General features: G+C 42.1%; 1 protein-coding gene across 1 annotated transcript in view; it reads left to right on the top strand.

Annotated features, from left to right (window-relative positions):
* The window catches only part of VPS39 (VPS39 subunit of HOPS complex), a 47,107-nt gene that overhangs the window by 6,673 nt on the left and 12,463 nt on the right, over positions 1-27,971 (top strand). The window contains exons 2-11 of the mRNA XM_061430888.1: positions 1,517-1,582; positions 10,257-10,321; positions 10,613-10,655; positions 12,047-12,141; positions 13,098-13,196; positions 13,794-13,886; positions 16,294-16,477; positions 21,794-21,914; positions 22,027-22,147; positions 26,606-26,735. Coding sequence (XP_061286872.1) covers positions 1,517-1,582; positions 10,257-10,321; positions 10,613-10,655; positions 12,047-12,141; positions 13,098-13,196; positions 13,794-13,886; positions 16,294-16,477; positions 21,794-21,914; positions 22,027-22,147; positions 26,606-26,735 — 1,017 coding nt within the window. The remainder of the gene's footprint in view (positions 1-1,516; positions 1,583-10,256; positions 10,322-10,612; positions 10,656-12,046; positions 12,142-13,097; positions 13,197-13,793; positions 13,887-16,293; positions 16,478-21,793; positions 21,915-22,026; positions 22,148-26,605; positions 26,736-27,971) is intronic.

The raw sequence follows: 27,971 nt of genomic DNA, 5'->3' as shown, positions 1-27,971 counted from the left end.
AGCATTTCCTGGAATACAATGCATCCTCAGTAAAATTGGTCTATGCCATTATCCAATGTTTTCTTTTACAAAGGATCTAGAAGTTTATGAAGGGAATGAGTGACCTTTATGTTACAACATCAAAAAGCCAAGGAAATATCTGTACATGCTTAATTTAGCTTAATTATTTAATATAAATCTATCAGGGTAATTATTTAAGTCCTTTCAGAACCTTTTGACTTTTAGCCAAGACCAGTGTCTCCCAAAATGCTATCTCTAGACAAACATTATAAGCATTGCCTGGGGACTTATTAGAAATGCAGATCCCCAGGCCCACTTCCAGACCTACTGAATCAGAAACTGAGGGCAAGGGCTACTAATCTATTTTAATAAATCCTCAAATAATTCTGATGCACATCAAAATTTAAGAACCAGTAACCAAGCCCATCTTTTCTTTCTTTTTTTTTTTTTTCAGTAAGAGCTTTATTGAGATATAATTCATATACCATACAACTTACCCATTTAAAGTGTACAATTTGGTGGTTGTCAGTACATTCACAGAGTTGTGCAAATATCACCACAGTCAGTTTCAAAACGTTTTTGTAACCCTGAAAAGAAATCCCATTTCTTTTTCCCCAAGCCCACTAGCCCCATTCTTCTTAAGCCCACCAGCTCTAGGCAACCACTAATCTTACTGTCTCTCGATTGCCTATCCTGGACATTTCATGTAATATAATAGAAGCATGCAACATGTAGCCTTTTTTGTCTAGCTTCTTTCATTTAGTATAATATTGTCAGATCCTTCTGCATTGTAGCATATGTCACCACTTCATTTCTTTTAATGACTGGAATATTCCATTGAATGGATATGCCACATTTTGTTTATCCACCCATCCGTTGGTGGATACTTAGGCTGTTTCCACCTTTTGGCTATTGTGAATAACACTGCTATGAACACTTATGTACAATTTTTTGTGGGAACATATGTTTTCGTTTCTATGATGTGTATACCCATGGGTTTTGGAATTGCTGGGTCATACAGTAACTCTGTGTTTAGTCTTTTATGAAACTGTGAGATTGTTTTCCATAGGGCTGCAATTTTATTTTCCTGTGAACAATATATGAACATTCTAGTTTCTTCACATCTTTGTCACACTTGATACTATCTGTTAGACCATCTTTTGAGATAATTAGTCCTGTAAGCTTCATGTGCTATGGCACAGGGAAACATACCTCGTCTTATGTTTATGCTACCCATTTGATGATTTTATAAACTTCTATCATATTTTTAGTCGGTTTCATTTTGAAACAATGAAGCTGGCGGCATTTTTCATTCTCTGATATGTCTCACCTACTTCAATAAATATTGTTTTCAATTATTTGATTCTCAAACATTTCTTGAATATAAACATTTCTTAGTTTTGCAAAACACATATTATCAAAGCCAACTCATTTTCTCAACCCTTTGATTTCTGATTATAAGCCCCAACTAAGGAAACAGGGCCTTACTAAAGCTGATGGTCCTTTTCTTTTTCAGAGGAATGGCTGCTTGTTGGAACAAAACAAGGTCATCTTCTTCTCTATAGGATTCGGAAAGACGTTGGTAAGTGGCAACTTTTCAGAACCAAGTAGGAAGTGGCTTACTACTCAAGTTAAAAAAAAAAAAAGGTAGTCAACTGGTATACAGCTGTGAAATCAATGATTACTGGACCATTGAAAAGGTGAGTGGGGGTTGGTGGTAGCACAGTGGAAGAGCGGGGAGTGGGGAGAAACTTGTGAGACTCTCAAGGGTTTTCTCTTTTTTTCAGACTATGTTCCCATATCACCTTCTGGGAGGTGGGGCTGGATGTGTTTTCCCTTCTCACTTGTTGGAGACTCAGGCCAGAAATAAGAAATATTACAGGAATAGAATTCTTGTGTAAATGGTGTGATAGAAGGGGAAGAAAAGTTAGGAGCTGTTGATTTTAAAGATCGTGTTAAACTTCTTCGGGGCAGGCTAGGGCAGAGAGGACCTGGGTTTAGTCAGGCTTTACTTCTCTGACATGTGACTCTGAGTAGGTCCTTTCCACGGTCAGTTTCCTCTTCTATAAAGTATCTCACAAAATTCCTGGGGTCGGATGCAAGGACTTGGAAAACTAAAACTTTAATTGAATATTTCTGTCAGTAAAAAAGTAGAAAGTGAAAGTCGCTCAGTTGTGTCCAACTCTTTGCGACCCCATGGACTATACAGTCCACGGAATTCTCCAGGCCAGAATACTGGAATGGGTAGCCTTTCCCTTCTCCAGGGGATCTTCCCAAGCCAGAAATTGAATCAGGGTCTCCTGAATTGCAGGCAGAATCTTTTACCAACTGAGCTATCAGGGAAGCCTCTAAAAGTATTTGAAGTTTATTCTGTTAGAGTGCCCTCTAGTGGGGAAAAAGCATCTCACTCCCTTTTCCTAATTTTATTTCTGTTCTGTTTGTAGAAAATTTATGTTTGTATATTATACCCTGGAGATACATACTATAGGAATAAGCTGTTAAAGCCAGAGTAGGTTGAACCATATAAAATTGTCATTATTTGGCTATATTAGAAGAAACAGAATTTCATGGCTTTCAACCTGGTATATAACTTTCCATAGTAAATAGCTTACTGTAAGAGTGGAAATAGAGCATTCTCTTTGGAGCTTGTAACAAGGGTAACATATTGGAGAAAAAGAGCATCTTACCGGGTGTAAGGGAGGGAAGAATTCTTTTTTACTCTTACCCATCTTAGGTTGACTGGATGAGGAGCTGTAAATTAGAGAAGCACCAAGACAAAGGAAGAGGACTTTGAGTTTCTAGAGTGGCAAATTATGGGAAGGCAAATATATGGGGAAACTAGCTGGAGATAAAGTTGTTGGTAGATTGCTCTGGTGTAGTCTCTAGGCTGATAAGGGTTTAGAGTTGTCTCTAAATTAAATGTTGCCCTTGGTAGAGAGGGGAGAGAAGGGACCTTTGTAAATTTATGTCTTGCTCTTTGGCAGATGGGGGAGGGTAGAGAGCTTTTCTTGTATCTGCTGCGCCTCAGTTACCTTCAGCTCAAAATAATCTTTGTGTCAGAGAAGCATATGTCAGGGTGGTATATTCTGCTTCCCTTCACTGGTATAATAGGGAAGGAGGATGGTAGTCAAGTTCAGTGGTGGGGTAGGAAAGGAAACCAGAAGATCAAAATAGGCCCCTACACATGAACGAGTTCTATTCCAAGAGCACGTTCGTAAGTCCTGTTTGTTTGTAAGACCAACAAAGTTGGCCTGGGTACCCAACTAACACAATTGGAGGGCACAGGCTGCAATTTCAGCACAACCTGACGCTGATGGAACGCACGTTTGCATCTTTGAAAGTTCACAACTTGAATGTTCGTATGTAGGAGACATCCTATATTTCATTTCAAGTTTTTTTAACTTTAAATCAATAGTCTGCCAACTTGTTCCCAAAAAAGGACTAAATGTTACCCCAAAACTGGGTTCGCCTCTTGGTGGGTGTTGAGCAAAAAGACACAAGCAAGAAAGAGAGTGGAAGAAGGAAGGATTTATTACTTGTTGCAACTAAGGAGAACACAGGAGATCTTCCCCAAAGCAGCATATCCCCAAGCAGCAAAATTGGGAAAGTTTTTTTAAGTTAAGGGACTTGGGTAGTTGAGAGTTGAAGCTTTAGTTGAGTGAAGTCAAGAGGGTCTGAGAAGATCAATATCATTATCCTTTTGGGGGGGGTAGTGGGGACAGGTGTTAAATTCTGCAAAATCTCAAGAAAGTAGGCTAATCTTTACCATTGAAACAGAACTGGGAGTCTTGATACCTGCTTGTTGTCTTTGCTGTTGTGACTTCTCTTGCCTGATAAAGGTTTGTTCTTTTGTTCCCTTAAGACCATTATTACTGAGACCTGGCAGGGACAAGCACTGTGGTCAGGTTTACATTACACAATGGCTTAGGGGAAGAAAAATGGCTTCTTCTATGTCAAGAAAACCATGACTGATTCTCTTTCTCTGGGAGCCCCTATCTTATCTACTTACAGAAATAGTAAATATTTGGGGCTTTTCAGGTCATAAGGTCTCTGTCATGATTATTCTGCTACTGTAGCAAAAGAGCATGGATGTGGCTGTGTGCCAGCCAAGCTTTATTTATAGAAACATATGGAGGACTGGGTTTGACCCCCAGACAGTACTTTGTTGGCCCTTGCTTTACATTTTTCAAAGCCAGAATATTTGTATTCTGTGATATCAACCCAGTCTATAATTTAAAAATTAAACCTGCCTTTGATTTTATTCAACATTAAGCAACTCTGTTTTGACCCTTTACTGTGGGCTCAGATGATGTACAAGGCAGGGAGATAAGAGAATCTAATATTCTTATCCCAAAAGATAATCACTTCTTTGTGCCATCATTCTGATAAAGTAACTTGTTTAATATATCATTTCTGTATAAGTGATGAGGAATTGAAAACTGGACTCTTAAAAGTAAACTTTTCAACATAGTATAGGCTCAAACTGGTAATGTTAATGTTAATCTGACTTGGAACCCTGGTGGTGATTGTTCCTTCCCCAATTCATCATGTAACCCTTGACAGGTTAGTTACTTTTCCTCAGTTTCCCCACAGGTCACTGGGATAGCAATATTAACTTACCTTAGTTAGGAAATCAAACTCGAATTAAAGCCTCACTTCTCCGTATACCCTTAGAGAACAGCTGAGTTCTAAGCCACTTCTGTTCTGTTTATCAGCCAGAAATAGACCTGGGCCTCTATGAATCAGCCATGGAACTAGCTGCGTTTTACATTTGAGATATTCCAAACTAAAACCACTAGTTGGCATTTTTTGGGAGTTCCAGTCCTTTATATCTCAGCACAGAAGGAATTCAGCGAGAAGCACAGTGATAGATAGGGAGTGATTTATTAGAATAGGACACCTGTGAGACTTACAAGCGGGTGGGCAAGAGGGTGCTATACCTCAAGAACTTAGTGAGCTACAGTTTTCTAATCAAAGGAAAAGTGGGGAGAGGGGAAAAAGCCACCTTCTTCCTCATTCTTCAGCAGATCTCACACTTGCATCATCTGCTCTTCCTCCACGCCAGGTCGGGGAGTTTTCTTGGTCAAACTGGGTCCTACTTGGTCAAACTGGGACTATCATGGCGCAACAGAAGGGAACAAAATAGGCAATAACATATGCTAAAGAACTCTGAGGTTTCAATATAATGTCACTTTTTCCTCATATTTTTGTTTTTAGTATGTGCAGAGAAGTGTGACCTAGGAATCATTAATTCATTGAGCTCACTGGGCAAGATGTGTGTCTCATGCACCATTGTTTTATTGTTTGGAGGCATGTTTCCTGTTTCTCTTGGCTGATTTTGTGGTTCCCAGGTGGTGCTAGTGGTAAAAAACCCACCTGCAGATGCAGGAGACATAAGAGACCATGGTTTGATCTCTGGGTCAGAAAGATCCCCTGGAGGAGGACATTGCAACCTATTCCAATATTCTTGCCTGGAAAATCCCTTGGACAGAGGAGCCTGGCAGGCTACAGTCATGGAGTTACAAACAGTTGGACATGACTGAGGCGGCTTAACACACACGTGCTTAAACAAACCTGCTTTCTTGCATGGTCTTTAGTTTACACGGGGGTCTCCCATACTTTTTTCTTTACTCACAGTCCCCTACTGGGATTAACTATTGAATTACCTAGTTTGTCCCTTTACTCTCTCCCTATCAAAACCTTGATAAGTTTTCAACTAGACTATCTTTCTGAGGAAAGGGACAGAGTGGGTAATAAGATTTCCTGGAAAGACTGGGATGAATGGGACTTGGACTCCAATCTGATCTGAGCCCTCCCCATCCTGTGAGTTCACAAACATCTCTCGGCTTCAGTCGACTCAGAAACTTCAGTCTACTGGTATCTTAAACAGAGGCTTTAGATTACTTCTTATCTAAGGTCTTAACAATTTTATGTTTACTTCAGTGATGCTTCACCCTAGAGCAGTAGTTTGCACAGTTTGGTCTTGTGAAGGAAAAATGTTACGTGCCATAACAGTGGACAAAGGATGTGTGACCCTCAAGCCATCAGCCACTGCAGCCTCAAACTGTGCACCCTGAGGGGATTCAGAAGGGAGGAAAACAGTATATGTGTTTGCGTGCTCAATCGCTTCAGTTGTGTCATTTCTGACTCTTTGCAACCCCTTGGACTGTAGCCTGCCAGGCTCCTCTGTCTATGGGATTCTCCATGCAAGAATACTGGAGTGGGTTGCCATGCCCTCCTCCAGGGTATCTTCCAAACCCAGGGATCGACCCACGTCTCTTATGTCTCCTGCATTGGCAGTTGAGTTCTTTACCACTAGCACCACTTGGGAAGCCTGAAAAACAGTATACTGGCCCTAAATGGTTAAGGTGCGTATCAGAGGAATGATTTCAGTGAGTCCAGACACTTGGAGAAGGCGATGGCTCCCCGCTCCAGTACTCTTGCCTGAAAAATCCCATGGATGGAGGAGCCTGGTAGGCTGCAGTCCTTGGGGTTGCTAAGAGTCGGACATGACTGAGCGACTTCACTTTCACTTTTCACTTTCATGCATCATTGGAGAAGGAAGTGGCAACCCACTCCAGTGTTCTTGCCTGGAGAATCCCAGGGACGGGGGAGCCTGGCGGGCTGCCGTCTGTGGGGTCTCACAGAGTCGGACACGACTGTAGCGACTTAGCAGCAGACTCTTGTATCTTCCCATACATAGAAAAGCACTAAACTTGAGAAGTCTGGTTTTCTTAAATAGCAGTTCTTTTGATGTTTGACCACCTGGTTTTGTTTTGTTTTCGGTCTGAACGCCTATATATCCTGGCTCTTCCTGAGGTCCTGAGCAAGTGTACAGAATAAAATATAATTCTCAACTTTTAGGTTGTGCATTTTTTTTCAGTCGACAGTTTCCAGACCCCAGGAGGTTTCCCACAATCCTTTCAGAGGATCCACAATGTCAAAACTTAAGTTCACACCGTAACACTAAAGCATTATCGTTTTTTCATTGACGTTTATTGACATTTGCACTGATGGTCTAAAAGTAGCGGCAGCTAAAACTGCTGCCCCTTAAAACAAGTTCATGACAGTGTGTCAAAAAAAACTGGGGCACCACACTGACCTAGCAGTTGTATTTCTCCCCCGTGTATGCTCACAGTGGTTTTTTTCTTTTGCCAGTTTCACCCCTGGTGACTCAGACGGTTAAGAATCTGCCTGCAATGTGGGAGACCTGGGTTTGATCCCTGGGTTGGGAAGATCCCCTGCAGGAGGGCGTGGCAACCCACTCCAGTACTGAGGAGGGCATGGCAACCCACTCCAGTATTCTTGCCTGGAGAATCCCCATGGACAGAGGAGCCTGGTGGGTTGCAGTCCATGGGGTTGCAAAGAGTTCAACATGACTGAGCGACTAAGCATACATGTTCTGTGAGGGGCAGTAAAAAGTATTAGTTTTATTACATCTTGCCGTTGAGAACACCTCTTCAATAATCTCTGTGGTGTAATGGGAAGTACAAGTAAGCACTTCTGCTGCATGCAAGGTATGCAGCCCAATGACCATCTCATGGAAGAGTTCTCATGTGATTGTCGGGAGTAATGAGCTGAGCTGACCGTCTATTTAATGGAGCATCAGAATGACTAACAGATAGATTGTGGTTTTTCAGAGCATTTGGGTGTTTGGTAGATGTTTTCTCAAAAATGGAACAGTCTCTCACTTCAAAGAAAACAACTGGCAGTAGTGTTACTGATGATAAAGTTAGAGCTTTCAAGAGAAAATCAGAATTGTGGAAAAATTGTATCCAACCCCATGAACTTGACAGCTTCTCAGTACTGAAAGCTTTTTCCGATGAGACTGGGGCACTGAGCGTGATTTTTTTTTTTCTCAATCTTGTAACAAAATGTGTCAACATTTGGAAAATCTGCATAACTATGTGAACCAATATTTTCTAAACAAAGCATGAATAAAAGAGCCATTCAAAATGTAAGATACACCAATGGACTGTAACAGAAAAGTTCATTAATAGGTTTCAGATTCCAGATTGCAAGAATCTCCATTTGTCAAGTTTTGGTCTAGCATCAAAGATCCACAATTATCTGAAAAAGCTATTAAAAAGCTATTCCTCCCTATTTCAACTACATGTCCACATGAGGACAGATATTTGTCATATACCTTAACCATACAGTGTAGCAAAACAGATTAAATGCAGAAACAAATGTGAGAGCCAGCTATCTTATGTTAGTGGAGTGAAAGTCACTCAGTCGTGTCCAACTCTTTGTGACTCCATGGACTATACAGTCGATGGAATTCTCGAGGCCAGAATACTAGAGTGGGTAGCCTTTCCCTTCTCCAGGGTATCCTCCCAACCCAAGATCGAACCCAGGTCTCCCACATTGCAGGTGGATTCTTTACCAGCTGAGCCACCGGGAAGCCCAAGAATACTGGAGTGGGTAGCCTACCCCTACTCCAGCAGATCTTCCCAACCCAGGAATTGAACCAGGGTCTCCTGCCAGACCTTAAAGAGATTTACAAAAGTGTAAAACAATACTTTTCTTTTAAATTTGGAAAAATAGTTGTTATTCATAAAAATATGTTATTTATGCTAATATGTAATGAACTTATTACTGTTATAAGTCAGTTAATGCATGTTTTTGAGGGGCTTCCCTCAGTGTTTCAGTGGTAAAGAATCCACCTGCCAGTGCAGGAGACAGATTCAATCCCTGACCTGGGAAGATCCCACATGCTGGGGAGCAACTAAGCCCTTGCAACACAACTATTGAGCCTGTGCTCTAGAGCCTGGAAATTGCGACTACAAAGCCCACCTACCTAGAGCCTGTGCTCAGCAAGAAGAGAAGCCACCACAATGAGAAGCCGGCACAGCACAACTAGAGATTAGCCCCTACCCACCGCAACTAGAGAAAAACCTGTGCAGCTACAAAGACGCAGGATAGCACCCCTCCCCACCAAAATACATGTTCTTAGAATTTCTCAGTTTTAATTTCTGATGTAGTGAACACTGATAGCTGTAATCTATGTAGAAGTTTGATCCTCAGTAATTTTTAAGATGAATGGGTCCTGAGATCAAAAAGTGTGAGATTCTCTGTCCTAGATAATTCTGCCTAGAAAGAGAATTGTTAGAGGTAATAATGTCCTTTTCAAATACAGAACTCTTTATCAAGCAGTAATGGCTGATTTTTTTTCCCTTGTGAAATGTAATGACGTAATACAGAGTAGGTTTCTGAATCGCCCACAACTTCAGGGCCCCGTCTTCATCTCCTCTTCTTAGGGACATGTGGAGGAAGTAAGAGCGGCTTTGGTGGCGTGGGCCTTTGTGGCTGCTCAGAGAATCTCCACTGACTTGACTTGCACGGTCAGCAATGTACATAGTCTCTCCTCTAGCTGGGAGGCAGGTGGCAGGGTGCAGGCTTTACTCAGGCTCCACGGAAAGTCAGCCCTGAGTTTGCCTCTGGGAGGTCTCTCACCAGCTGCTCTCTAACTGCTTGACCTGTCAGGTCTCTCAGAGATGAAATTGGAATAATCCTCCTTCTTGGGGTGGTCATGAGGTCACAGAGAATACACATAAATTTTAAAATCTAGAGCCTGGCAGTTAGTTGTTGCTTAGTTAATCATAGCTGCTATTATCGCTGTGATAGTTATTCCTTTTGACCCTTTGGTGGTTTTTGACGCTAAATATTTTGGTCACCCCAGCAAGATGGGCTTCACGTGTTTTTAAGGCCTATAACTTTCCCCCGCTTTTTTTGCAACAGTGTCAACAGGTGTAGCATCACCTGAGAGTGGCAGTAAGTGTAGAAGCATTAAATTGCTTTAGCTCCGGGGGTGGTATTTGCTCTGTCCTGTGATGCAGGACATATGGTAGCTGCTGGGAGTTAGTTAGATCTAAGAACACTTTGGGCTGGGATTCATTGCTTGGGCTCCCATATTTGACTGTTACTTTTTACACTCTTTTGATGAAATACTTTGCCAAGGTACTATTATGTGGGATAAAATCCTCATAAGTACCTTGCAGCTTCAGTAAACTGTGGTGTGGTCCTTTCTGCTAATGCCAGGAAGAGGTGCATGAAACCCTTTGTTCTAAAATTGGAGCTAAAAGCAACTTACTATCCTCAGTAAAGACAACTGTCTCTTTTAGATCTCCAACTTCTGTTCTTTCAGGATTTTTTTTTTTTTTTTTTTATGATTCATGTAGGAGAGCAGCATGGAGCAGCATTTTTTTGTCGTGGTTCTTTTTATAGGTATTCCTGTGTTTGTTTCTTTTCCATAGGTTGCAACAGGTTTGAAGTGACATTAGAGAAATCCAATAAGAACTTCTCCAAAAAGATTCAGCAGGTAAGTCATGATATTGACGTCTCAGAGACCTGATCAAAGCTAGAACTTGGGTAAAATTATTTACTCGTCTTTGAATCCTCTGCTGTCTGTCCTCCTATTTCTGCAGGGATATCTGTCCGTCCATCACATACCTGAAATCCTCTTTCATGAGCAGAAATTGTGATTGCATATAAGTCAGATCCTTGCCATTGATGTTGGCTTTTTAGTCCCTTTTTAGTTTTAGTTAAAATGAACATTCGCTGAACCTTGTCAGAAATGTTTAACTGAATCTAACGATTTGCTCTTTTCCAGATCCATGTGGTCTCCCAGTTTAAGATTCTGGTCAGCTTGTTAGGTAAGAAAAGGGGTTGCATTTGTATTTCATATATCAAGAAACAGAAACTGTGCTGATTAACCTTTTCATGGTTAATTTGATAGTTGTTATTTAACAGTGAAACTGACACATTCCTCACCAGATACAGCAGGGTACACAGGTGGTAAAGTACATCCTCCATATCTTGAGCTCTGTTCTCCAAGAAGTGTCATTTCATTCATTCAGTATATATTGTGCCTTACTCTAGACATGGGAGATAAATTTAATGAGACACGGTTTCCATCTTTAAAACTTAGGTTCTGATTCTGAGACCAAAATGACAGAAAGTACTCATATTACAGTGTGATAAGTTACAGTCGAGCTTCCCCAGTGACTTAACAGAGGATTCTACCTGCAATGCAGGAGATCCAGGTTTGATCCCTGGGTTGGGAAGATCCCCTGGAGGAGGGCATGGCAACTCACTCAAGTATTCTTGCCTGGAGAATCCCATGGACAGAGGAGTCTGGCATGCTACAGTCCATAGGGTTGCAGAGAGTCGGACATGACTAAGCAACTGAGCATGCAGGCACACAAGCCCCAGTGAAAATTTATAAAAAGTACAGGGTCTTAATAACAGGAGGGGCAGCAGTGTCTAGTGGGTGATTAGAATTTTTAGCAGGAAGACAGAGGTCGGCAGAGCATTAAAGGCAGAGGAGACAGCTTCAGCAAAGGCTCTGAGATGTGGCCAAACTTCAGGTATATGGTGGAGAGTGGCTAGAGACAGGTGAGAGATCAGGGCCAGACTATTAAAGGCCTTGTTTGAAAAGCCACAGTTTCATGGGAGGTGGCCAGTAAGGCCTTTTCTTGACAAGCAGAAGAAACTTGCCTCATGCTGTTTGTTCAGCCCAGGGCCTGAATAGTAGAATCCTTTTAAACTTAGTTTCTAGTCAAGAGAGAAACATTTAAAGTACCTAAAACTAGCTAGAAGGCCCAAGTGAAATTATTGTGCTTGCTTTGCTAGGAAAAAAAATTCTTGCCATGTATTTTTACAGAATCCATAGGGTGTTTCCTTTCTCTTATTGGAGCCTCCTAACGTGAGTAGTTTTAAAAGGAATTTTTTGTACAAATATTACATCCGGAGTTTCCAGATTTGAGAAAGACCAAGTGTAAGAGTGCTGTTTGGAAATTAAAGAGCTCTTTTACTCAAGCTAGCCCAAATTGAAAGAAACAAAATATCCAAGTTTAGAAGACTAAGTGACCTCTTACCTGTTTTTTTGACCTGTTCATGGACCAGAATAAGTCATGTTAGTGAAACTGAAGATAATGTCTTGAACCAACATTTGCCATTTAGTTCTTTTTTTTTTTGTCTTGAAGTTGGCTATCCTAGAGAATTGTGATAATTTATAGTGGTGTTTTTATCTCCTACCAAACAGAAAATAATATTTACGTCCATGACCTGTTGACATTTCAACAAATCACTACGGTTTCCAAGGCAAAGGGAGCATCATTGTTCACATGTGACCTTCAGGTAAGTGCAAGGAAGATAAAATTTGACTTTGTGCTTTGATCAATACAGTCTTTCCTCACCATCCCTCCCAGCAGATGGGAAGAATGTAATATTGATATCCAAACTCAGCAGAGGCTCCAAAGAGACTATTTGATTTTGGATCATATTAGAGAAACCTCCCCCTTAGTATGTGACCTGATGCTAGAATATTCGTATTCCCTGGCTGTGTGCTAATTAGCAACGGACCGCTGTATTTCAGGAGGCAGCTAGCCAAAGCCGAAAACACTTGCCATGGACAAACCATTAGTGAGGAATCAGGACTGTGACAGTACATGAACATAGCTCTGTGGCATTAATTGACTCAAGTTTTAAATGTATCATTGTAGTCTTCATCATTAGGGAGTTTTCGCTGTTTAGAAAAGACATTTCTCCCGATTTTTGCCAGCTCATCATTCTTAGCTTCTTCACAATCTGCCTCACCCCTCTAACTCAGCTTTGATCACTTATTAACACTTATGGTCTACACTGACACTGCACGGTTTGTTTTATGTAGGCATTTTCTATCCCCCCCACCCCAGCTCCTTTAAAGGATTGAAAACGGGCCTGCCGTCACTGCCACAGGCTGATCCCTGCCCCTGCGGGTATTGACAGCCATGAGCAAGAAACATTTAAGGAAAAAAGGAGGAAGCAGTTGTGTAGATTTTCTTCTCTAAACCACTTCTGTCTGTGAGGTTTGCTGGGGCCGGTGTCTCTCACTAGCAGCCCATGGGGAGGACACGCTCCTCAGCACGCTGGGTGTGAGTCCATCTTGAGAGAATGGTGTGCGCTGTGCTCAGCTTCTCTGGCAGCGTGAGTTTGTATGACAGGAATGTTCAGATGAGTAGCCATTTCAAGGTAGAAAATCTCTGAATCAGTCGCCCCGCGTTCTGGAGTCATCAGTGTACGCATCCTCATTTGCTCTGGGTGTCTCTTCCCAGCACGCAGAGACTGGGGACGAGGTGTTGCGGATGTGTGTGGCCGTGAAAAAGAAGCTGCAGCTCTATTTCTGGAAAGACAGGGAATTTCATGAGTTGCAGGTAAAGTCCACGGTTACCTGGTCTGCGGGTTGGGTTGGAGCTGCTGCTAAGTTGACCCACAGCTTGAAAGATTGGCTGTTCAGTTCCTTTGAAGCCCAGGAACCCAGTGTTCTCCCCAGATGAATGCTCCGCTCTGAATACCTAAGAGTTACTCGTGCACATTTGTCAGAGTCTCCTGGTCTTCAGAGGCAAGGGAAGCACAGCCCTACATCTCTACAGATTGATTTATATCAAAATGGGTTTTCACCTTTTTAAATTTTAATTAGAGGCTAATTACAATATTGTATTGGTTTTGCCATACATCAACATGAATCTGCCACAGGTGTACACGTGTTCCCTATCCTGAACCCCCTCCCACCTCCCTCCCCATACCATCCTCTGGGTCATCCCAGTGCACCAGCCTTCTTAAATGCACCTTGTCCATTTCATGGGTTTCATATTTTATTATGGGTGCTTTCCTGGTCTTGTGCTAACAGAATTGTATTCAGAGGAGGGTGAGGGTGATTTTGCAGAATGGGAGTAGAATAACAGGAAGGTCACCTATTTTTTTTTCCCCTTTAACATCTTTCCAGTTGAACACTTGCTCTTTTTCTTCAGGGGGACTTTAGTGTACCGGATGTGCCCAAGTCCATGGCATGGTGCGAAAATTCTATCTGCGTGGGCTTCAAGAGAGACTACTACCTAATAAGGGTAAACCTTCCCATTTTGCAAATATCATCAGTTTACTTTGGGGAAGTTGACTGTGAATTTACCTGGGGGAGATGATTATATGCTTCTGAACTGCAGGTAGAGAGACTGTGTTAGGTAGAGTTTTGCTGTAACAGGGTTTATGTTTGTATGTTTGATTCTTTTCCATGCTCTAAATGTCTTTTGCAAATAAGATGTCTGTGTATCTTAAGCCAGACAGCATCAACTTTCAGTTCTCTACATAGTGAATTATCCACATGCTGTATCTAGATAATTAGGACTGCTTGGCTCTGTCCAGTAGCATTAGCATGGGCTGCTGTCTTGAGGCTTCCGTGTTAGGAATTATATACTAATTTTAGTTTTTTAAAAATTTTGGCTGCATTGCCTGGTTTGCAGGATCTCAGTTCCCCAACCAGTGATTGAACCCAAACCACAGCAGAGAAAGCACTGAATCCTAACAACTAGACCACCAGGAAACGCCCTGATTTTAATAGTAACTTAAGTATTTTTGAGACTTTGAGTTTCTTGCCTTCCCAAATCTTATAGTATATTTGTTGTAAAAATTGTTTTCTTTTTTTTTTTTTTTTAATTTCGGAAGCCTTTTGTTTTTATTATAGAAAATAAGAAAATAGGTAAGGACAGTAAAGGAAGTGTAAGTCATCTATAATTCTCCCACTCACTGTTAACCTTTTAGTAATGGGCATCTTCCATGTTTACAAAAAATATCATTTTATACACATTGTTTTGTAACCTGCTTTTTCTCTTAACCTATGTGGTAAATATCCACAACACTGGTTTTTTTCCCTCCAGTGTGCATATGTATGTAGACCAGGTTGGTATACTGTTCATTTTATAGAATAATATAAATTCCTTATCTTCATACCCCTCTCGTAATCTAGACTCGGCAATCAATCCTAGATTCTCCCCACCTCCTACTTCCCTACTTCGGCTGTGTTCGCTCTTCATTGTTTATCTAGTGAATGTATTCATTCCATATTTATGTTCTTGGGCTGGCCTCATTTTATCAGCATCAGAACTGCAAGCTCCTAGGTAGTTACTGGGCTTCTCTGGTGGCTCAGATGGTAAAGAATCTGCTTGCAATACAGGATATGTGGATTCTATCCCTTGGTTGGGAAGATCCCCTGGAGAAGGGAATGACCACCTACTCCAGTATTCTTGCCTGGGAAATCCCATGGACAGAGGAGCCTGTCAGGCTATAGTCCACGGGGTTGCAAGAGTCAGATATGACTTAGTGACTAAACCGCCACCACCAGGTGAGTTAGTGCTTTGTAACTCAGTATACAGCACCTGGGCAGACAGGCTCCGGAGAGGAGTCTGTGCGGGCTGGGGGACCGGAGCCGAAGTTGGAGGAGGGCTCTCATTCCTCTGACTGCCTTAGGTGTGCTGTCTCCTTCTTGAGAGTGGAGTGTTTTGAGGGTGAGGAATCTTGCTTTAGGACCAGTTTATTCAAAACTACTTCCTTTATTTACATACAGTAACATTTTTTTGGATATGTGGTTCTGAGTTTTGGCAGATGCCTAGTGTTGTGTAACTACCACCACAATCAAGGTTCAGAACTGGGGACTTCCCTGGTGGCCCAGTGGTTAGGGCTTCACGCTTCCACTGCAGGGGGTTCAGGTTCAATCCCTGATCGAGGGAGTGACTAAGATCCTGCATACCTTGAAGCCAAAAAAAATATTCAGAACAGTTCCATCACCTCAAGAAATTTCCTCATGCTCTCCCTCTGACATCAGCCTTCCTCCCACACCCCCACCTCTAGTCACCACTGATCTATTCTTCTCTTATAGTTTGCCTTTTCCAGAATGTCTTATAAATAGTATCATACAGTATGTAGCCTTTTGAGCCTGGCTTCTTTCACTTAGCATAATGCGGTTGACATCCATCTGTGTTGTGTGTGGGTCAGTATATTCTTATGACTTCCATTGTATGGAAGGACAAAGTTGTTTACAATTTTTAGCCATTATAAACAAAGCCACTATAAACATTTGCACACAGATTTTTATGTAAACATGGGTTTTTCAGTTCTCCTGAGCAAATGCCTAGGAATGGGATTGTCGGGTCCCATGGTAAGTGTATATTTAATTTTATAAGAAGCCAACAGCCGAAGCTGCTATACCATTTTGTGTTCTCACCAGCATCGTATGAGAGTTCCAGTTACTTTAGCACTTGACACTGTTAGCTGCCGAGCTAGATGCTTGTCTCCATGTTAGAGAAAAAAAGAACTGGTTCAAAAATTGTCATAACAGACTATAATATTTCTTTATGCCAAATAAGGACTATTATTGGCCTCTGTAGGTTTGGGGTTTTAACTTGATTTTTCTAGGCCGTCCCTCCTTGTTCATACCTCTGGCTGGAGAATGCTGGGTGACTCACTTGTGTCTTCCTGTAGGTGGATGGAAAGGGGGCCAACAAAGAGCTCTTCCCGACAGGAAAACAGCTGGAACCCTTAGTTGCACCTCTGGCGGATGGAAAAGTAGCTGTGGGTCAGGATGATCTCACTGTGGTGCTCAATGAGGAGGGGATCTGCACGCAGAAGTGTGCCCTGAACTGGACCGACATCCCAGTGGCCATGGGTAAGACCTGCATGGCTGCTGTTTCCCACTTTGGGCTGGGGCCATGCCACTTTCGCGGGCTGGGGCCATGCCACTTTCGCGGGCTGGGGCCATGCCACTTTCGCGGGCTGGGGCCATGCCACTTTCGCGGGCTGGGGCTCCACTCAGAGTTTTAGCAGACTGGTTTCCAGCGTCACTTGCTCTCAGTTCCCCTTCTTGTAAGTAGAAAAGGGTTTCTGGGTTATTAAAAATGGGATATTCTGGGGACTTCCATGCTTCTGCTGCAGGGGACACAGGTTTGATCTCCAGTCGGAGAGCTAAGGCCCCACATGCTACACGGTGTGGCCCCCCCGCAAAAAAAGGAGACTGTTGTGGCTTTTGTAGGAAGCTGGGTTTTGCCAACTTCTGACTAAAGGGGGGAAAATGTAGATAGAATTGCACATTTTAGGAAGTGATTGTCTACTGCTATTTTTATCTTTTACTTCCTTTTCTTTTACATTCATTAAAAAATTTATTTATTTATTTTTTATTTTTGGTCGTGCTGGGGCTTCTCTGCTATGCAGGCTTTTTTTTCTTTCTCTAGTTGCAGCAAGCAGGAGCTATTCTCTAGTTGTGCGTGGACTTCTCATTTCCATGGCTTCTCTTGTTGCAGAGCAGGGTCTCTAGGTCCAGAGGCTTCAGTAGTTGTGGTTCCCAGGCTCTAGAGCACAGGGTCAGTAGCTGTAACATACGGGTGTATTTGCTTCACAGCATGTCGGATCTTCCTGGACCAGGGATTGAACCCGTGTCCCTTGCACTGGCAAGCAGATTCTTTACCACTGAGCCCCCAGGGAACCCTGCCTTCTTTTTTAATGGTTTTGTTTTGTCCGCTGCCAAATAGATTAAGCTTGTAAACTATTGGAAATTATTTAGTCCTATGGTATGTATAACAGCATTAAAAGGTTTTTGATGTGGTGGTTATTGCTGCTTTTGTTTTTGTAGCTTAGAGGCTACAGATTGTATTCAAAGTATGTCTGCCCCACACATCAGGTGTTTCTGCTCCTACGCCTGCCTCAGGCTCCCAGCACTATGCAGTGATACTGCCTGGAAGCCCATGACCGCGCTCGCAGCAATTCATTTTTAGTTGGGAGAGTGAATATTAAATATTTTAGTTACTGCTGTGGAGGGGCATACCAGCCTGCTGTCTTTAAGGGCCCTCGCTCGTGAGGCCAGGATTACATCTTGGGAAAAGAGACAAAATGAGACGCTGCTTCGGGTATGAAATCGGATGAGTTGAGGTTTGGTAGTTGAGAAAGGGGAAGTTCACTGTTCAATTAGTCAGTAAGAATTTTTGTTAAAATTGGACTAGACTAGGCAGGGAGTTTAAGATCTAGCTTGAAGGAAAATTTCTTTCATTTTAAGCAGGAAAAAATGAGCATAAATGCAGAAGACATGCTGGTTTGTGAGCAGGCATCCAGAAACTAACCTGGTGGAACAGGTGGGGTAGATTATGGAGGGATGAGGAGGGGGCCAGTTGTTAGGGGTCCACGCGCAGGTCCAAGAGGCCAGTAGATTTCTAAATGGTAGAATTCATAAAAGCGTCAGCGGTTATTCTGGTGCTGACTAGAGATGAACAGACCAGAAGGAAGATAAAGCAAAAGGTCAGTATTTTATGGGACTCACTGAAAGGACTGATGCTGAAGCTTCAACACTTTGGCCACCTGATGCAAGGAGCCAACTCTTTTGAAAAGACCCTGATGCTAGTAAAGATCAAGGGCAAGAAGAGAAGGGGAAGACAGAGGATGAGATGGTTGGAGAGCATCACTGACGCAATGGACATAAGTTAGAGCAAACTCTGGGATAGGCGACAGACAAGAAAGCCTGGCACGCTGTAGTTCATGGAATCACAGAGAGTCAGACACGACTGTGACTGAACAACAAAAAGGTTATGTATATTCACAAGTTTAGGAGCTTAACATGAGCAGGGAGGACACATTCTTCCTAGGTAGGGTGAGAGAATACCCTTCAACAGGAAGAAGACTTAGCTTTCTGAATAGAGTACATATTTTTTTGTTTCTTTTTAATTTTTGTATTGATTTGTGCCATAACAAGGCAAATCAGCCTTAATTAAACATATATTCCCTCCCTCTCTTCCCCCCATCCCTTCCCTCCAGGTCATCACAGAGTGCCAGACTGGGTTCCCTGTGCTTCACAGCAGCTTCTCACCGGCTATCATCCATCTTATACCTGATAGTATATATATGTTGATGTACATATTTCTCCGTTCATCCTGAATGGAGTCCATTTTAACTTGGATTGTATTTCTGCTCTCCTCTTCACTGCTGTACCCTGGCTCCAGTCATTCTTTTTTATTGTACTATCTTATTAATTAATTTTAATTTTTATTGTCATGTAGTTGCTGTACAGTGTTGTGTTAGTTTCTGTTGTACAGTAAAGGGAATCAGCCATGGTGGTGGTTTAGTCGCTGTCGTGTCCGACTCTTGCAACCCCCTGGACTGTAGCCTGCCAGGTTCCTCTGTTCATGAGATTCTCCAGGCAAGAAGCAAGAGTACTGGAGTGGGTTGCCGTTTCCTTCTCCAGAGGATCTTCCCAACCCTGGAATCGAATCCAGGTCTCCTGCATTGCAGGCAGATTCTTTCCCAACTCGAATCGCATATGTAGACATACATCCCCTGCTTTTTGGATTTCCTTCCTAATTGCTCCAGTCATTTGGAAAAGACTCCCCATTCCTGTGCTTTCGTCTGGTTGTTGCCTCTTCCTTTCTTTGCCCAGCAGCATCCTGCTCATATGACAAGTCCCCTGCTCAGTGACACTTCCTCTCAGAGGTCTTCTCCGACCCGCAGGCGGAATTAGTCACTTCCCCCTGGGCGCTCCTACCATCCCTTCGGGTTTCTCTGTCATGCGAGCTGCATGTCCCACTGGATGCAATGAGTTGTCTGTCTCCTCTGTTCCTGTGGGAGCTCTGTGAGCTCTGTGCTCATGTCTTGGTTCCCTATGAGCAGTGCCTGAAACATCCTAGCCTCTTAGTAAGTGGTTGCTGTCAGAAGAGTCACTGTTGTTGTCCGCCCTTCATCATGTGCCTTCTGGATGCCAACCAGTCTGCCCTGTTTGATGACTCAGATTCAGACCATATCTGAATGAATGACATAATGTGACAACCAAAAGGGTTTCTATGATAGATTGCTTCTTTTGTTAAATTAGACCCCATTAAAGTAGGCCAGATTTTAAAAGGACAGAAGTTTTACATAGTTACATAAATTAACATGAAAAAAATTATAATAGCTTTTTAAAATTTTTTATTTATTTTTTATTTGAAGGATAATTGCTGAAAATTGTAATAGCTTTTTAAGATGAGTCCAGCATTAAAAAAGGAAAATATGTTATTTAATTCTGTTTTTTGGTGAGATGAAAGATATCAACATAATAACAGTAGCATTTCAACTGATGAAGGAATTACTAAGGCCTCAGTTTCCTCATTTCTGAGTTCCTTTCTGGTTTTGAACTTTTATTGTACTATTCATTTAGAGTATGAATAGCATGTATAATATGAAAGGCCTTTTATCTGAAAGTAAATGACAAGAAAATAAATTTATAGCAAGTTAATCACACCAAGAAGCTATTCTTATAGACATATTCTTTGAAGTTAAATTTTTATATAATAATTATGCCATCTAGTTCAGTTCAGTTCAGTTGCTCAGTCGTGACCGACTCTTTGTGACCCCATGAATCGAAGCACGCCAGGCCTCCCTATCCATCACCAACTCCCGGAGTTCACTCAGACTCATGTCCATCGAGTCAGTGATGCCGTCCAGCCATCTCATCCTCTGTCGTCCCTTCTTCTCCTGCCCCCAATCCCTCCCAGCATCAGAGTCTTTTCCAATGAGTCAACTCTTTGCATGAGGTGGCCAAAGTACTGGAGTTTCAGCTTTAGCATCATTCCTTCCAAAGAAATCCCAGGGCTGATCTCCTTCAGAATGGACTGGTTGGATCTCCTTGCAGTCCAAGGGATTCTCAAGAGTCTTCTCCAACACCACAGTTCAAAAGTATCAATTCTTCAGCGCTCAGCCTTCTTCACAGTCCAACTCTCACATCTATATGTGACCACAGAAAAAACCATAGCCTTGACTAAACGAACCTTTGTTGGCAAAGTAATGTCTCTGCTTTTGAATATGCTGTCTAGGTTGGTCATAACTTTCCTTCCAAGGACTAAGCATCTTTTAATTTCATGGCTGCAGTCACCATCTGCAGTGATTTTGGAGCCCAACTAGAGGTTCATTTTTTTTTTTTTACTAATTTAAAATTATTTTTAATTGTAGCTAAAAAAAGCACATAGCATAAAATCTGTCACTATAACCATTTTTAAGTGCACAGTTCAGTAGAATTATGTATATTTATATTGTCGTGCTGAGCTTCCCTGATGACTCAGAGGGTAAAGCATCTGCTTGCAATGTGGAAGACCTGGGTTCAAGCCCTGGGTCGGGAAGATCCCCTGGAGAAGGAAATGGCAACCCACTCCAGTACTCTTGCCTGGAAAATGGACAGAGAAGCCTGGTAGGCTACAGTCCATGGGGTCACAAAGAGTTGGACACGACTGAGCGACTTCACTTTACTTTACTTTACATTGTCGTGCAGATTTCAAAGCCTTTCCTCTTGTGAAACTAAAACTATACCTATTAAACATCAACCCATTTCCTCTCCCCCTGCCCTGGCACCATACTACTTTCTGTTCCTATGAATTTGACACACTCATTACCTCCTGTAAGAAAATGGTTATACTGAGAATGCCATCCAGCTGCCTTCTCTGTGATCCATTGAGCATCACGTGGAGTTTTGCATCTTTTCAATGTGATGATCTCAAGCAGAGATAGCATAGACCAGAAATGTGGATTTTTCTCTTTAGAATAATTTTCAGGAAAAAATTAAAAGAAGTTGCCCTCCTCTTGCCTTTCCTAAGAGGATGAAAGAAGTTATGTCACCTTGTTCTCCAACTGACTCGTTAGGGGAGCTGCCACTGGCCTTGGTTTGGCCTGGCTTCGTGACTGATGAGAAAGGAGCCGCTGACTTTCACCCAGTCCTCTCAGGGAAACGGTAGAAATGGAGTCCGGTCACTCTGAGCAAAGCTAAGATGCATCCTTTTTGTGCAGGAGATTTCTCTTAGCGTCACTGAGACAAGCAGTTTTTTTTTTTTTTTTGTATATCACAGTACAGGATCCTGGCTTGGTATTTGACTAGTGGACCACTTGGAGATCCAAGTGCAGCTTAGAAATGAGAAGCTGAAACGTCTATAATCTAAAGCCTTAGAGAGAACCTCAACTCAACATGTTCTCTCTCGCGCAGAGCACCAGCCTCCCTACATCATTGCAGTGTTGCCTCGATATGTGGAAATCCGGACATTTGAGCCGAGGCTTCTGGTCCAGAGCATTGAACTGCAAAGACCCCGTTTCATTACTTCGGGCGGGTAAGGAATTCCTTTCTTTACTGTAGCTGCCATCTTGTTCCAAAATTTTAAAGTCATCTGGGTCATCATAAAACTGGCCCTCTCTTGCTAATCCTCTTACCCCTGTCTCCAGATCAAACATTATCTATGTGGCCAGTAATCACTTTGTCTGGAGACTCATTCCAGTCCCCATGGCGACCCAAATCCAACAGCTTCTCCAGGACAAGCAGTTTGAATTGGCTCTGCAGCTCGCAGTAAGTCTTGTTTCTGAGATTTGGGTGTGAGTTTGCCTTCCTCATCACTCTTCAAGGCAGGTGATTTTGGTTTAGATGTTCATGTTTTGCTTGGACTGGTGGAATAAGCACAGAACTGAAAGTCAGAGGGCTTGGATTCAGGATCAGACCCTGCCATAAAAGTATCTATGTTATGTAACTCTAAGTAATCTCACTGTCTCTATCAAATGTAGAATGAATGCCAATTATACTAATAGTATTTCATAGAATTAATAGGACAGTGAAATAATTGAATAGATATGGTATGGCCTTGAAAAATTAAAGACAGACAGCAAAATAACAATCGTAACTGTCAAGGTTACAGTTTGGTTGAATGCAACAGCTCCAAAGCCTTCCAGAGTCCCTTTCACAAGTAGGCTCCTGGGCTTGGATAAGCAGGCCTTCCTTAGGGACTCTGAACCCACCTCAGGTTGCCGCCTGCGGCAGGGCCCCAGTCTTCAGGCTGTCACTCCGCTTGACTGTTCACATGGGATGCTACTCACGCTCTTGGCTGAGTAGTGACCGTGCTCTTGTTTCAGTGGTGCTCTTATTGCCAACATGCTTCTTGAAGATTGACTTTCAAGTCTTGCCTTATTCTTTAAAACATCCCTAGTGGTGATTATTGTCATCTCGAAAGAGTGGATTTGAATTTATTGAAACAACTGAAAGTCATCTTGAGCCTCACTTAGGCATTAATACCAGACAGTGCTAATTTACTAAGAGAAGCAATTGTTATGAAGGTAATAGTAGGAAAACTCAGTTTTTAGAGTATCTTATAAATTATTTCTGAAAGGGAAACAGTGATCATAAATTTTGGAATACAATGATTATAATCATATGTGGTGGATACTTTTGAAGACGAACTTTTATTTTGGGTGTATAAGTTCAAGACTGAAAACAAAAATCCAGTCTTAATTACTTAGACACATTTACTATCCCATAGATTGTTTCTTTCTTGCGCCATTTAATTTTAGCATTTTCCCCACTCATTTATTGCCCTAAATTATTTTTCATTTTTAAAATAATGAATACCCATAAACCCACCACCTAACCCCCCCCACCTAACCCCCCCCAAAATAACTTCTGTAACCGGTACATCCCTCCCCATCCCATCCCTCTGGCTGTGCTCCAGACACAGCCATTATCCTAACTTTTGTGTTTTTTTGTTGTTCTATCGCTAAGTCATGTCCGACTCTTCGAGACCTCATGAACTGCAGCACACCAGGCTTCCCTGTCCTTCACCATCTCCCTGAGTTGGCTCAGATTCATGTCCATTGAGTCAGTGATGCCATCCAACCATCTCATCCTGTCGTCCCCTTCTCCTCCTGCCCTCAGTCTTTCCCAGCATCAGGGTCTTTTCCAATGAGTTGGCTCTTCACATCAGGTTGCCAGAGTATTGGAGCTTCAGCTTCAACACCAGTCCTTCCAATGAATATTCAGGGTTGGTTTCCTTTAGGATTGACTGATCTCCTTGCTGTCCAAGGAACCTTCAAGAATCTTCTCCAGCACCATAGTTCGAAAGCATCAATTCTTGGGTGCTCAACCTTCTTTATGGTCCAACTCTCACACCCATACATGACTAATGGAGAAGGGAATAGCAAACTGCTTCAGTATTCTTGCCTTGAAAACCCCATGAACAGTATGAAAAGGCAAAAAGATATGACACTGAAAGATGAACCCCCCAGGTCAGTAGATGTCCAATATACTACTGAGGAAGAGCAGAGAAATTGCTCCAGAAAGAATGCAGAGGCTGAGCCAAATCAGAAATGATGCCCAGTTGTGGTTATATCTCTTGGTGAAAGTTAAGTCCAGTCCTGTAAAGAACAGTATTGCATAGGAACCTGGAATGTTAGGTCCATAAATCAAAGTAAATTAGATGTGGTCAGACAGGAAATGGCAATAGTGAACATCAACATTTTAGGAATCAGTGAACTAAAATGGACAGGAATGTTAGTCGCTCAGTTGTGTCCAACAACGGGAATGGGTGAATTTAATTCAGATGACCACTATACTACTGTGGGCAAGAATCCCTTAGAAGGAATGGAGTAGCCCTCATAGTCAACAAAAGAATCTGAAATACAGTACTTGATTGCAGTCCCAAAAATGACAGAATGATCTCGGTTCGTTTCCAAAGCAAACCATTCAGCATCACAGTAATCCAAGTCTGTGCCCCAACCACTAATGCCAAAGAAGATGAAATTGAACGGTTCTGTGAAGACCTATAAGACCTCCTAGAATTAATATCAAAAAGGATGTCCTTTTCATCATAGGGGACTGGAATGCAAAGGTAGGAAGTCAAGAGATACCTAGAGTAACAGACCAGTTTGGCCTTGGAGTATAAAGTGAAGCAGGGCAAAGGCTAACAGAGTTTTGCCAAGAGAATGCAAAATGGTCATATGAAACATCCTCTTTCAACAACACAAGCGACAGCTCTACACATGGACATCACCAGATGGTCCATACCAAAATCAGACTGATTATATTCTTTGCCGCCAAAGATGGAGAAGCTCCATACAGTCAGCAAAAACAAGACCTGGGGCTGACTGTGGCTCAGATCATCAGCTCCTTATTGCAAAATTCAGGCTCAAATTGAAGAAAGTAGGGAAAACCACTAGGCCATTTAGGTATGACCTAAATCAAATTCCTTATGATTATACAGTGGAGGTGATGACTGGAGTTAAGGGACTAGATGTGGTAGATAAGAGTGCCTGAAGAACTATGGACGGGGATTCATAACATTGTACAGGAGGTGGTAACCAAAACCATTCCCAAGAAAAAGAAATGCAAGAAGGCAAAGTGGTTGTCTCAGGAAGCCTTACGAGTAGCTGAGAAGAGAAGAGAAGCAAGGCAAAGGAGAAAGGGAAAGGTATACCCAACAGAATGCAGAGATCCAGAGAATAGCAAGGAGAGAGAAGAAAGTCTTAAGTGAACCTTTGTGTTTATCATGCCCTTAAATTTTTTTTGATAGTATTTTACAAATATTTGTGTGCTTGAGTATGTGTCTAGTTTTTGAGCTTTATGAAAAGGGTATTATGTAGCACATGGCTTTTTTAGCATCCGTTTTTCTTAACAGGAATGTCTTCTCAGTGTTCTTTCTGCTGCTGGTTGTCTGTTTCATCTTCGGATGAAACAGAGAAGAAGAAAGTGGGTTTCCTTTTTTCCCTTCTCTTCTCTAGGCCTGTACTTACTAGGTGTTCTGCTCTATGACAAAAGAAGGTTGCTTGATATCATCTTGGCTCTTGAGGAACCTATCTTTCATTTAAATTAATCAGAGGACATACACGAAACTTTCAGAGGGCAGTTACATACTGAACTTTGCTATTAGGCCAGAAAAAGAATCCTAAGGTTGGACTCTTTAAAGATAGGTCAGACCAGGAGCTTGAAACAGGGAGAGTTACAGAGCCTGGGGAAGTTAGAAGTGAAAACAAGTGTGGAAACGAGTATTTCCAGGACACTTGGAGCCCATTCTGACTGGCATGGGAATAACCTAGGTAAGGAGACTGTGCCAGGCTTTGAGAGCCTTTAAAGCACCAAACAGAAGAGCTTAGCCCAAGCACAGCCACGTGCCGATGATGGCCTGGATTAGGGTGACAGCAACAGAAGAGGAAAAGAAAGGAAGGGAAAACGTGGAGAGACATTTTGAAGGAAGAAGTTAAATGTGGTAAAGATTGGCTAAGAAGGATAGAAGAGGCTAAGAAGGATAGAAGAGGGGGAAGGTTAAAGAAAGAAACAGAGATATTTGTCTTATACTGTGAACAGGACTGTTAACATCATGCCAGCTATGGTCAACATCTTCTGTCCTGTGAGCACGCCATGCTCTCTGTCATTTTAGGGTCTTGCACATGTGCTGTCCTCTTGGCCTCAGATGCCCTCCCCTCCCCATCTGTCACCTGCCACCCTCACCTGGCCAGCTCCAGCTCGTCCTTTGTGTCTCAGCTTACATTCCTCCTGGGAACCTTCCTGAACCCACTGTTCACACTGGGCTGACCTGAACACCCCGCCCACGTGGTTCTATCGTCACTCACTCTGCTTTGTTTCAGTTTTTCTTCTCTAAACCCTAAACTTCATTCAGATTTCACTAAGTTTTCCCATTAATTGTCCCCTTTTCTGTTCCAGGTTCAAATCCAGAAATCACAGGGATTTAGGTGTCACACATTCTTAGCGTCCTCTGACCTGTGGAAATTTCTTAGTTTTCCCTTGTTTTTCATGATCCTGACAGTTTTCAGGAGTACTGGTCAGGTATTTTGTAGAAGTCCTAATGTGTTTTCATTGCATAGTTACTTATGATTAGACTGTAAGGGCAATCTGTGGGTCAGAGCCACGTGACTGCTTTGTACCCTCTGGCATATACATGTTCCAGCATATCGTCTGATACCTGGTAGATACTAAAAAAATGTGGGTTGAGTGAGTGAGCGCCTCCCTATTCTACTCTCTTTTTAGGAAATGAAAGATGATTCCGACAGTGAAAAGCAGCAACAGATCCATCACATCAAGAACTTGTATGCCTTCAACCTCTTCTGCCAGAAGCGTTTTGATGAGTCCATGCAGGTCTTTGCTAAACTTGGCACAGGTAACAAGCGGGTATGGCCTCGGGATGAGGAACTACACTCAGGGAGGGGAAACTGGAAAGAATGGGGAGAAATGATATCAGACTTCTGAGAATGCGGAAAGTTAACCTCATCTAGATTGATCTTTGTACTTAACAGGATCCTGTGGGTGGCCATGTGACTATATATTTACAGCCCTGATCTTATGACTCTGGTTTCATTCACATACACAGACTTCCAGTTTTCCAGGATGCTTTGTCCTTGCCATTAGAGGAAGGTAACAGAAAGTCACTGGAGACAACAGACGTGTATTTTGTCATCTAGTAATCAGATTATTGACTGCAGTTCTAGACAAAAGTCACTGACCTGAGCTTAGTAGGATACAACAGTAGGTTTTTTTTTTTTTTTGGCTACGCTGGGTCTTTGTTGTGGTGTGCAGGCTTCTTCTAGTTGCAGCACACAGGCTTCTCTAGGGCTGCTTGAATGTCCTTATGCAGAGTGACTGGCTTTTCCTGGAGTTGGTGATCCAAGAGACCTAGCCAGAAGTCTTAGTGCCTTTTAGGGTGATCACTTCTCCCCATGTTCCGTTGATGTACAAGGGCTTTCCAAGTTAGGGCAAGGGAACACACAAGGGAACCTCATGGTGGAGGAGTATCAACATTATGTAAAAGAAGCGTGTCAGATTGAGTATATGTTGGTGTGTGCCATACTGCTTGTCATCCTTAAATCTGTTTCTCAAGATCAAAGGAATCTGATTGGCCAAGATTAGATTTTCCCCTTTATTTATATTATTCTCTTGTCATCATGTCTGTTGCCCATTAATCAAATGAAATCCTATGTTTTTTTAAACCAATCTGTGTGAATTAATTTTATATAATCAACCTATTATCTTCTGCCATATATGCTACCAGTGTATTCCATAGCCTATTGCCTGGTGTTTTTGTTTTACTAATATTCCTTTATGTACACACACACACACACACACACACACACACACACTCTTCTTATTTTTTAAGTCTAGTGATCTTTTCAGCTTCACTGTCTTATCAGGTTTTCCTTTTACTTCTTTACTTTTAGTGAGTTAATGAATTTTCATTTTTAATTCTATATATGTCTTAGAATAGCGTCGTGCAATCATTATAATGTTTACTGTTCAAAATATATGTGTATAGCTTGAGTTTTTGTAAACTTAAGAGTCATTTAAAAAAAAAGTCAATCTGGAACTTATTTTGCTGTAGTGATAGTCTTGTTTTAGTTTC

The sequence above is a fragment of the Bos javanicus genome, chromosome 10, assembly GCF_032452875.1.
Source record: "Bos javanicus breed banteng chromosome 10, ARS-OSU_banteng_1.0, whole genome shotgun sequence".
NCBI classification, from domain to species: Eukaryota; Metazoa; Chordata; class Mammalia; order Artiodactyla; family Bovidae; genus Bos; species Bos javanicus.
The sequence above is the reverse complement of the archived record's forward strand: the minus strand, read 5'-3'. Positions and strand labels throughout refer to the sequence as shown.